Source organism: Amblyomma mixtum, chromosome 3 (assembly GCF_055824585.1).
Source record: "Amblyomma mixtum isolate Tamu chromosome 3, ASM5582458v1, whole genome shotgun sequence".
NCBI classification, from domain to species: Eukaryota; Metazoa; Arthropoda; class Arachnida; order Ixodida; family Ixodidae; genus Amblyomma; species Amblyomma mixtum.
The window spans coordinates 57,187,268-57,199,257 of record NC_143014.1 but is presented as its reverse complement, the minus strand read 5'-3'; the positions used below and the strand labels follow the sequence as shown (position 1 = coordinate 57,199,257).

General features: G+C 49.9%; 1 protein-coding gene across 1 annotated transcript; it reads left to right on the top strand.

Annotated features, from left to right (window-relative positions):
- The first annotated feature begins 611 nt into the window (after positions 1 to 611).
- Positions 612 to 11,971, top strand: LOC149350281 (uncharacterized). The gene is made up of 6 exons (XM_089579281.1): positions 612 to 1,471; positions 3,814 to 4,681; positions 7,729 to 8,297; positions 8,600 to 8,738; positions 10,903 to 11,227; positions 11,657 to 11,971. The coding sequence occupies exons 1-6, from the start codon at positions 692 to 694 to the stop codon at positions 11,943 to 11,945; spliced, it is 2,970 nt and encodes a 989-aa protein (XP_089435407.1). The 5' UTR covers positions 612 to 691; the 3' UTR covers positions 11,946 to 11,971.
- The last annotated feature ends 19 nt before the right edge of the window (positions 11,972 to 11,990 follow it).

Genomic DNA, 11,990 nt, shown 5'->3' with positions numbered 1-11,990 from the left:
CTCTCGCTACATGCGTTCCAGTGTTCGCCGGTGTGTTTGTCTCCTTCGACGTCTCGACATCCGTCACCGCGAACGCATTCTTCACGTCGAGCCGCGTCTCGGAACCTAAGCGGAATTCTGCGACACTATCGAGCGGAAGCTGTCAAAATTAGTTTGGAACGCCTTCGTTAGAGAGTGAGTCAGCCCGACTTAGCCATTCGGCGTCGCACGGCGGTTTCGCCGTCTAGTTACTGTATAAGCATCGCTGTCTCGTGTAAATATCGCTGCATAAGTATCGTGCCTAAGGTTACGCGAACAATTCGGTGGTGCGCAAGCACAGCCCTCATAGTTTTGCCGGCGACGCTTGCTGGCTCAGTGTGGCGCTTCGGTGACTGAGAGCGAAACAGCAAGACGGCGACACCTCGCCAGCCGTATGGCGCTCGGGAAGCCATGGCGGTTACAACAAAGGTTGAGATGCAGCCGATGAAAGTGCTATCTTCCCGCGGTAATTGCCGCCTTCGGGGGCAACGGAACGTAATCCGAGTGCTGCGCCCTTGCTTGCATTTCTCGGCGGCGTGTTTTATCTCGCTCGGTGAATGAAGGAAAAAAAAAATGTTATCTCCGTTGGTGCTGCCCTGGCAGCCAGCTTCGGTTTGCGTCGAGTGTCCGTCGAGTAGGCGAGCTGGCGAGCTGTGAGAATTGTGCCGACGGGATGCCAGTGCAGTACGTTAGTAAAAGAGCGGGTCGCGAGAAAAGCATGCGCGCGTCGAGGGCAAAGAGAGCGAGTCGAGTGGATTTGCTCGCGTCCGCGCTGGTGTTAGTGGTGTGCGCGTTGTGCTCGGCCGAGGCGCGACAGTGGCGCAAGGTGAACGTCACATGCCCGAAACTGGAGCGCTGCCACTGCACCGCCGTCAGTCAAGGAGCCCTGACGTTGTGCAAGGACGTCTCCGACGCCAGCGAACTTGACGCTGACATGGCCACGCTAGAGGGCATCACCCACAGGAAGCTCACTTTCGACCACGTCCAAATCACCGAGCTCCCAGCACGGTGGTTCACCAACCACACGGTAATCATGCTCATCGTCAACAACTGCCCGCTGCGCGACATCGGGGAGGCAGCCCTCAACGGAATAGACTCGCTGTCGCGCGTCATGCTGGACAACGACCAGCTGGAATCCGTCCCACGCGGTTTGACCGCGGCCAAGCACCTGCACTGGCTCGAGGTGCGCAAGAACCGAATCAGGTTCCTGCAAGGAGTGCTCTCTCTGCCCGAACTCTATGAGTTGGACCTTCGTTACAACGCAGTTGAAGTGATCGATGACGCATACCTGTCGGGCATGCCGGACCTCCAGATTTTGCGGCTGTCGAGCAACAGGATTCAGCACTTATCGTCCGCTTTATTTAGTAATATGAGAAAATTGAAAATAGTCGAATTTCGTAACAATCGCATCACTGCGATAGACAACGCGTTCAACGGCATGCGCTACTTGGAGGTGAGTGTTGGTCCTTTTATATTCACAATAAACATGTTTACAGGCTGACCCACGTCCCCTAAATATGTACTGACAACTGAGAGGCCGCGTTAGCTGATACTTAAAGCGAAGCATGCAATTTTGTAACAAGTTTATAATCAGTAGCCCAGGAAAACAAAAACAGAAATTAAGGAGGTCGGAATAATTATTCCCTGTAAAGCACCAGATGTTCCTGGCATGCTACTAGTGGAAGATGGACGGACTCTGTCACAAATTGGAGGGCGCGGTTCCTGGGTGACTGACTCTCATATACCGCAACCGCCGCGGTGGCTCAGTGGTTATAATTCCCGACTGCTGAACCGAAAGACGCGGGTTTGAGCCCTACCTCGTCGGTCGCATTTCGATGGCGGCGAAATGCTAGAGGCCAGTGTGCTGTGCGCTGTGCGCTGTCAGTGAACGCTAAAGAACCCCAGGTGGTCGAAATTATCGGGAGCCCCACTACGGCGTCACCTTAGCCGGAGTCGCTTTGGGACGTTAAACCCCTTAAACCATGAACCATAAATTTCCCATCTAATAACGAATAATAGGAAGGAGGAGGAGCGGGCAAAAGAAGGTCTCCTCAAGGTAAGGACGCGCTGCGTAATCGTCAAATGTTGCTGAAGCAACCAGCTGTACATATTCTTTCTCATTCGGTTTGAAATCAATCTGCTCCTTTGCGTTAAGCAGCAGTCATCACTAGAAGAGAAAGCCGGGTAAAAGTTACACTAATCTTGCGCGCGTATGGAAGAGATCTGTTGACTGCATCACAGAATATCAGGCTACTTATCACTTGCATGGGACGCAGTTAACAACGTGTTTGTCAACAAATCCCGCATGTGCTCGCCTCTACAGGCAAATTATTGTGCTCTGCAATGCTTCGCAAACGAGCTGTGCGTATCAAAATATGCTGCATATGCGCTTTACCACCGTGTTGAATGTTTTTATGCTTTGTGTGTACATGTGCGTGGTTTGCATGTTGTTGCAACATGCACCCGTATTTGCATACCTTCCTAACTCTGACAGTGCTTCGGCTCTCGCCTAGAGGGACAAGTTTTTTCTTCTTTCATTGCTGCTTCACACTATCCTTTTCTTATTTTTTCGTGCTCTTAATTAATGCACTGCTGTCCATCTTAGACTAATCTCTGGTCGTAGATTGATCAACTTTATACTCGATTTTCTTCGCTATTGCGCGCTAGCTTTGCGGCGCTACGAACGCACCCGTGTTTACGACGTCTCCGCACAACGGCTCGGCTCTTCAACAAAATCGCCATTTCTCGTCAAACGAGCGGGAACATGGGGTGGAGTGGAGAGCCCGTTTCACGATGCCCTAGCTATACAGCCCATCATCGCGCAGTTGGGGCTAACCAGCACAGTACTAGGCGCTCCGACGAAGTCGTAGGTAGACTCTGTTATTTCTAATCCGCTACACGTAAATAAATGTTTAAATAGTTTTCACAGCTGTGGTCAGGTGAAAGGACATGTGTGTGTTGCGCGTCACCTTTCGCCAAAAAGGACATTGGCAATGGCTCTTTCCATATTTTTGTTCTCAATGATTCTCTATGAAAAAATGGTCGTGGCTTTGACCAATCACTGCCGCCCGCATGGCGCAGCACTTGCGCATAGCTTCGATACGGTATACGTATACAGCTGCGGACAGTAAGAGCCGACAGACGGCAAGACAGATCTGAGGTGTCGATACAAGGGCACTCACAGGCCCATCTTTGGTCTGCATTCTGTGCTCCCCCTTCCCCTTATCTTTTCGTCTTCCCCGGAAGCCAACCGGAGTGCAGTCTGGTCAACCTTCCTGCCTTTCTTTGCCTTCACTTACGAGTCTTCAAATGCACAGTGTCCGCCATTGCCAAGTTTTTTTTCGTTGGTACAGCGTGAGGTCCTTCACATTTTTTTTTTCACCCATTTGTGTTGTATATATTTGCGAACAAATGGAAGGTCATTTAAATGATCGCTTCATATATTAAACGTCAACTTCACACATCTCGAAAATGTTTTGCGAGCCGCCGCAGTGGCTCAGTGCTTATGGTGCTCGGCTGCTGATCCGAAAGACGCGGGTTCGATCCCACCCGCGGCGGTCGCAAGTGAAATGTTAAGAGACCCGTGTACTGTGCAATGTCAGTGCATGTTAAAGAACACCAGGTGGTCGAAATTATCTAGAGTCCTCCCCTACGGCGTCCCTCATAGCCTGAGTTGCTTTGGGAAGTTCTCACCCTATAAACCATCCAAATCAACCAAAATGTTTTTCATACAATGTACCAACATCCACTGGTGGCGGTACGGCACGTTGATTTATTTATCTGCTTGTCCTACAGACTCTCGACCTTAGCGACAACATGATTACGGACGTCGATGGGGTGTTCAGCTCAAGAATGCCTTACCTGAGGATTCTCAAACTGGACCACAACCGGATTCAAGTCGCAACTGAGCTCGCATCGCACAACGCCATGATCAAAGAGCTGTACCTAAATGACAACGAAATATCCCAAGTCGATTTGGGTGCTTTCGCAGCAATAGAAGCCATGACTCGTCTTTACCTCAACAACAACAATATATCCCGTCTGCACGGCTCGGTGTTTCATGTGGAATCAAAGTTAGAAATCCTCTCTCTTGCGGACAACGCGCTGACTAGTTTGAAAGGCACGTTCAGCAGGACGCGTCGCATGAGCGACCTCAGGCTGTCTTCCAACAGGATCGAAGACATCAGCGATGCCTTCAAGGGTCTCACGCTGCTGAGAAAACTTTCGCTGATGGGCAACCTGGTTACGCACGTACCTGACGGCACCTTCAGCGACAACAGCGGCCTAGTTGAAATCAACTTGAGCGATAACCGGATTCGGTGGGTGGGGAGATATGCCTTCAAAGGAGTCGTCACTCTGGAAAAAGTGCTCCTCCAAAACAATAAGATTTTGGCCCTTAATGGCTCCTTCAAAAATCTGCCCAAGTTACGATACGTGGACGCCTCGTATAACTCAATCCAGTCGCTGGAAAAGGGCGAGTTCACGAACAACGGTCGCCTGACCTCCATTCACCTGGCCGCCAACAACATCAGCAACGTGCAAGGGGCTTTCACAGGCGCCTCAAACCTGACAGTGCTCGTGCTCAGACAGAATCAAGTGGAGCTGCTGCGCCGTAGCGACTTCGCCAAGGTGTTAAGGGTCAAGCCGGCATTAACCATTGAGGGTACGTTCATTTTCTTTGCGCACCCGCCGCGGTGGCTTGGCTGCTCGGCTACTGGTCTTCAAGGTCGCCGGTTCGATCGCGGCTGTATTTTCGAAGAAGGCGAAATATAAAATCGCCCGCGTGCTATGCGATGCCAGCGCGCTTTAAAGAAACCCATGTGGTCTAAATTCATCCGGAGATCTCCACTACGGCGTCCGTCATAGCCCACGTGTCTCTTCGGGGCATTCTACCCCACAATTCACAATTCTCTTTTTTTTTGTTTATGTCGCCTTTCCGTTTCCTCTAACTGCGCCTACTGCGGCACTGACTTGGATTCATATATCAGGTAGCAGAGGACATGCGCGTATGCACTGAAAAAGGGACTGCTTATTCAGTCAGACTTGTGCCTCCTGAAGAAAGTAGCTGGGCGACGGCGATAGCGACACATGCACTCAGCCGTCGTCGAGGTCGGAATGAATGTCACTCTATCTAAAGATTACCAAGAAATTTCTAGATAAGGAACAAGGTCCGAGAACAATCCTGGACATTGTCGAAACCGCCGTGCATGATCATGATCGTTCCACACTGATCTTGTCGAGTATCGTGTAGCAAGCATAATGTAATAAACCTGCATGCCGGAGGCGATTAACTAAATAACATTAAATAAAGTCGTACGGCGATGTCAGAAGTGGCGTCAACGTACATTCCTTGAATAAATGATAAAATTTCAGCTAAACAGAGTGTCAGAGTGGGTCAAAAGTTTGTGGAATAGCCGCGGTGGAAATATATCAGCCTATAGGGAATCTGCGCTGAAGTTTGCCGCGTCGATCGCAGCGTTGTTATACAGCCTATACAGGGTGTTTCACCTAAGATTTTGTGCAATTTTTAAAAATAAGCTATTTGAATTAGATGCGCGCTTTTTAAGGCATAGCATTGTCAGTGGTGTATTACATCATAATGCAGCTAAAACGTGCTAACTAGCAGGCTTGTTAACCAATATTTAATAGTTAACTTTTAAACTATTACAGTTGGGCTCCTTAATTATTGAGAGGCATGTAGTCCACCGTAAGTAATGTCCATATCCGTTTTTAGAATTTTGAGAACGCGATTATCCTCGGCGCTGTGGCCCAACAAATTTTGGCTATCTCGACGAGTTAGGTTCACTGGAGAGGTTGCTTTGCCTGCAAGCTTCTCAAACCGCATGTATTTTGGCGCGATGTAGGCGAAATTGGTTGGGCCACAGCGCCAGGAGTAACCGCGTTTTCAAAATTCTAAAAACTGATATGGGTATTACTTGCGGTGGGCTATATGCCTCTCAATAATTAAGGAGCCCAACGGTAATAGTTTAAAAGTTAATTATTAAATATTAGTTAACAAGCCTGCTAGTTAGCACGTCTTAGCTGCATTATGATGTACTACACCACTGACAATGCTATGCCAGAAAAAGCGCGCATCTAATTCAAATAGCTTATTTTTAAAAATTGCAGAAAGTCTTAGGTGAAACACCCTGTATAGCGAGAGGAGCAAGCAGTTTTTAGGCGGTGCCGTAGTAGGGTCCCTCACTGCAGCATACCTAAGCTGCTTCGATGCACCCTAAGCCATGGTGTTTTTCCACACCACCTGCCTGCGTTTAAGTTATAGCCATATAGTTATAGTTAGAGCCAAACGTGGTGTCTAGAGGCTACGCCGAGAGAAGCTATTCGGAATATTTTCAGCCGAAGGGGCGTGCCTCTAATCGTTCAGAATGTGGTATCGCGTCAGAAGCGGCCCAAGCGGCTGACGGCAATAGTTTTTGGGCTCGTAATGGGACAATTTCAGCGCCGCCTAAGCACTGCAGGTTGCCTCTACGGCAGTCCTGCAACAATTTGTATGTACCCTAATGATTCATCGCTCCTCAGAACGGCGATCGAGTAAGTAGTATTGTATCGGAGTGGTGTGGGAGGAATGAATCTCAGGCCGCTAGAGCAGCAAATTGAGTTTATGTTTTGCTTGAATGTCAGTTAATGCGCTAGCTTAGTGGTCATAAGCCTCATTATTAATACGTCTGGCAAGAGTGCTTTGAAGAAATCGCGTTTTTCGAGCAGCCGAGCGGGTTCAGAGAAAGGTGACACGGGCCGAATGGCGCGACCACTGGGCAGACAAAACCGCAAGGAGAAACTGTAAATGTGCGCAAAATGCGAACCTCGGTGCTCTCTAATTGACTGATATTTACTGCTGGATTTTTACTTACCAAGTTAGCACTGCGGGTTGTGAGACAGTGAGTGGCACGCCATAGTGGAAGGCTCTGGGTTAATTTCGGCCTCCCAGGATTTTCTAACGTGCACCAAAATATCAGTACATAGGCGGTTTTGCGTTTACACTCCACTGAAATGAGACCGCTGTGCCAGGACTGAGCCCGCGACCTCGGGCTCAGCAGCCGAACCTTTCTCATCGAAGTTTGAGTGTTAAACGGACATGAGAACTGAGTATTAATGTGGAAGTCACGTGTCAGACATTTTGTGATGTGGCAGACATTTTTAACGAACCCATACGCAGTGCGATTAAAAAAAAAAAAGCATGAACGACTGCAGCAGTTAATTTGCACGGAAGGTAAAAGCAGCGCACTCCTGTCCGACAGGTGGTCAAGTGGTGAATATAGAGCCTGCTGCAGTTGCTGACTTTTTCCAAAGTTAAAAAATACTCCTGTCTTTCAGTGCATCACGAATGGCTCTAGCGTAATGAGCTAGCTTGGGTGTGGCTCTCGAGTGAGATAACAATTTTTTGAACAACAAGCGAAATTGGAAGGCAACGGACGTTTCCACGCATCGCGAAAAACCCTAGCCATAGTGGACGAGTTTGTGTTTGTGGGTGATTTGGCAGAGAGTGAGCGAATTTAGATCCTTCACATTCCAGCTCCTGTGACTTCTTGGTTTTAAAAATAGGAAAGTATTTCTATCGTGAACAGTATTCTTACGACACATTTATTTTCGGTAGCGCAACTATGTGACATTGCTGTACGCATGTTCTAGCATAAGAATCCAAGATAGCGTGCTGCTGACGCACCTTCTGCTTTATTCTTGCACTTCTAGATAACCCCCTGCTATGCGATTGCCGACTGGCCTGGCTAGTGCGTCCGGACGCCGAGGTACGGATGAGAAATTACGCGACATGCGAAGGCCCACCTTGGCTGAAAGGAAAGCTGCTGCCCGGTCTAGCGCAGAACGACTTGACCAAGTGGCAAGAAGAATGCCAGCCAGGCTGTCAGTGCGACTGCGTCGAAGATAGATTCGGTGGCCGAGCCATCGCCGTCGACTGCTCGTCGGCAGCATTGGACCGCGCACCGAATATCTACCCTGAGGGCACGACCCAGCTGGAGCTGCGAGACAACCGCCTCAAAGAGCTGGACGACGCTCTTGTGAATGGCGCCCCACATCTCCAAATCCTCTCGCTAAAAAATAACCTACTGTCCAGCCTGAACGTCACCAACATTCCTGAAAAGCTGCGCTCTCTCGACCTTAGCGACAACCGGCTGAAGCGCTTTCCGCACGCACTGGTGTCACAGCGAGGGCTGAGGGCGTTGCGGCTGTCCGGCAACCCTTTCGCATGCGAGTGCACCGATTACCCCTTCAGGCAGTGGATCGAAGCTCATGGCAACGTAGTAAGTCTTTCAAACAAATCATGCAAAAGCGTTCCCCGCAAATACGTCTTGCACTATAAATAGAAAGGAGCAAAATGGGAGTGAGCTGCCCTCTAGCGCACACCCTACCCCTAAAAGAGAGTGCGCTAGAGTACAGCTTACAATCTTTTTACACCCATATAGGTGCATTCGTGTTTAGAGTGCGTGTGGGCCTTATGCAGCGCGCGTACCGCATAAGAATTATGTTTGGGTTGCTTTGCACGTTCTTGGTTTTATAGTCGTGCTTCAACTTGAATTGTTTTACGCTGCTTACTCTCTGACAGGTCCTGGATATTGAAGATGTCATATGCGCGGAAAGCTCCAATTCAATGGTGTCTTTGAAGCCCTTCGTGAATTTGGGCCAAAAGCAGCTCTGCCCAGCAGCTGTACCAAGGGCCGTAGCTGTCCTCCTGCCTGTTTTGGGTGCGTACACACTGCATGATATCGCCAGTCGTCCGTACAGCACTTGAGCATTGCACAGCGGCAGTGGCAAGAGCGCTGCAACCACGAGAGCTGCGATAACAACGAAGGCAAACATTCTTGAGGAGGATCCCGGCGATATCGCGGACAAGAGGAGGTCTTTAGGTGGCCGCAATGAATGCCTTAATGGGTCTTCTTGTCTTTTATCACAGAGCAACGTTTGTCGCCTGTGTTCGCTGATCTCGTAGGAGTACACATGTGTACAAAACGATAACGCCACCTAGAAGTAACTGCTTGGGGCGGCTACCGCTATCCGGGGCTTCGAGACGTTAAAAGGAATGGTTGGTAGCATTACCGGATCCCGTCCGTCAATAAAAAGTGCATCATCTTCTGACAGCAAAAACATATAACATTCTTTATTTAGCGTGGTGTTTATCGCACGTGAATGTATTTTCAGAAAGTTTGTATGTGTTGAAGGTGAGAGCGCGCCCCCCAAGGCCGCTACAAATTTTTCACAAGCTTCTCGTGTGCCCCCAGCGGATTCCGTACTCGAAACAGCTCCCGCTGTAATACTGAGGACTGCGTCACTCATAGAAAATGGGAAATTCTCCCGGCTAAACCACTGGCTTGTTCGCGCTCAAATTTTTCTCAGGGGTGGCACTTAGCGGTAATTTTTGTTCTATGGTGCGTATGGTACTTACTTGAATCGGCAAATATTAATCGAAAGTGTTCGTCGTATACAGCGGCCCCGTAAAAGAAAAAACAATTGTTTCGCAACAGTTGTGCTGGCAGCGCCAGCTCTTCACGGAAGCAGAATGCCAAAGGGAGGTGAACGCAAGACGTGAAACTAAGAGAGCTCCTCAGCCTTTAAAATGGCGAGAGATAGCGCTGCTGGTGCAGTTGCTGCGAAACCGGCTCTCTGAAACGAAAGCTTCACTACGGGACCTCGGGCTTCAATCGCGGACCGTGTAAATTTGACCTTCAACTGAGTTAGAGGTCAAACCATGGAAAAGAGAAAAATAAATTGAATAAATATCCATGACTGGGAGTCGAACCCGCGGCTGTGCGAATAGATCTCCTTTAAGAGCCGCTGAGCGAAACCACTACTATTTAAACTGCACAGATCTACGCTGCCTGTGAAGGCATGGCTTCATGCTATAGGAGATGCTTGCCCCACGGACGGTGAATTGCCGCCTGTGCAGTGCACCAGAGACAATTGACGATTGTTTTATTCTGTGCATTGATGCTGTGTTCTTCTGGGACATATTACAACGAACAGTTAAGAGGATATTGACACCACACCCTATAGCATTCGTTTCTTGTCTGTGGAGAAAAACTGTATTGTGCCATGTGATCTATTTATGTTGCAGGGACTGTTTAGTCTCTGGAAGAGCCGCATGATGGACCACCAAGCTGAATCACCATGGTCTTCGAAATCTTTGTTTCGTGAACAATGCGCTTCGGTGCGGGGAGTATATGCTGCCCTGCAAGAGCCGCCTAGCTGGCTCCCCTATCTGGATGCATGTGTGTGCCTCCCAGACTTTTGCCGTTTTAGAAGGTGGTGTCATGCAGGTGTATGGTGGCCTGGTGTTTTGTGGCGTAAGCATGCTTAGATTTTTTCTTTTCGGCACTATTCCCATGCAATAAAGAAAAAAAAAGGCTCTCGCCGCAGCCAACACGCCTCATGTTGCACACTCTCGCGCTGTGCATTGGAGAGGAGCGTCGCCTTCATCAACTCCCATCTGCTCCGTCCCGCGGCACTGCCTGCTCACGGTGGTCTTCTGTGTAGCACAAATCCGTGCTTTCGCTCCGATTCGAATGTAGTAAACATTCTCTGCAGTTTACTACATTACGATGCGGACTTTCGATTGATGCCCACTGATTCAGGGAACCACAAGACCTAAAGATAGAATAAAACAAAATTTCCCACTCAATTGTACCTGTGTTCGAATTTCTAGCGCAGACAAGTAAGCTGCTCAGCCGGGACAATTTTTCTTATGTGATTTTTGGTGATTTTTTTTTATGTGAAAGTGCAGGTCTACTGCATGCGAAACGCAAACTCATTGATCACCAGTCGCCCCATTCAAGCGCTGACCGAGGATATGGTGCACGTCACCGGTAATTGTTAGTAATCGCCCCCCCCCCCCCCCCCCCCCCCCCCCCGCAGTGGCGCTGGCGATGGGCCTGACGCTGTCGGCGGCGTACCTGCGGTACCGGCGCGAGCTGAAGGTGTGGCTGTACGCGCGGGGCCTGTGCCTCTCGCTGCAGTGCGTCAAGGAGGACGAGCTGGACGAAGACAAGCTGTTCGACGTGTTCCTCTCGTTCAGCAGCCGCGACGGCGACTGGGTGCACACGCAGCTGCTGCCGGGCGTCGAGTCGCTAGGCTTCTCGGTGTGCACCTACGAGCGCAACTTCATGGGCGGCTTCCTGATCCAAGACATCATCCGCGACGCCGTCGCCTGCTCCAGGCGCACGCTACTCCTGCTCACGAGGTGGGGCCTCTGTGCTGAGTGCGCCAGACGTGCCCGTTTGGCGGACTCGGTGCAGTTGCAATAGGTGCCGTCACTTCTAAAAAGTGCATGCAGTACGTAGCGTCCAATGGGGCACCTAATGTCAGAAAGGCAATACAGCAGTGCCACCGTTGCCGATCGCAACAGTTCTCAGCGCAAGTGTTTGAAATGCAGCTGCATGTACTAACAAAAAACGAAGTGCCTCAGCTTCAACTAAATTTTCTCATTGATGTCGAATAGTATCGATATCAACCAGTGGTGGCACTGCCCTCTTCCCACAGTCCTCGTGACTGGATACTCATTCACTGCTTCAGTTCCTTCCTCGCTGAGTTTATTTTTCTCCTACTAGTCGGTGCTTTCTTTACACAAATACGTGAGATGGCGCGCGCCCTCCACTTCTGTCCGGTGCAGGAACTTCGTGGAGAGCGAATGGTGCCGCTGGGAGTTCCGGCTGGCGTACCAACGTGCTCTGGAGGACCACGTCAACCGCCTGGTGGTCGTGCTTGTAGACGAGGTGGCTGCCGACTCAATGGACGATGATCTCCGCGCTTACGTGCGAGCTGCAAATTACATTCGCTGGGGCGAGCACAACTTCTGGGACAAGCTCTTGTACTCACTGCCCAAGAAGGACGCCAAGAGAAAGCTCATTACAGAACGGACGGAACAGTTCCCAATGACGCATACAAACGGCGCTGGATGAGAGTAAACGATTCTTCGCAAGTCTCACGTCTGACGTCAGTCGAGG

Coding starts and splice junctions, on each gene's coding strand:
- LOC149350281 (XM_089579281.1), top strand. CDS start 692: ATGCCAGTGCAGTACGTTAGTAAAAGAGCGGGTCGCGAGAAAAGCATG. Junction 4,682..7,728: donor GCCGGCATTAACCATTGAGG/GTACGTTCATTT, acceptor TTGCACTTCTAG/ATAACCCCCTGCTATGCGAT. Junction 8,739..10,902: donor TGTCCTCCTGCCTGTTTTGG/GTGCGTACACAC, acceptor CCCCCCCCGCAG/TGGCGCTGGCGATGGGCCTG.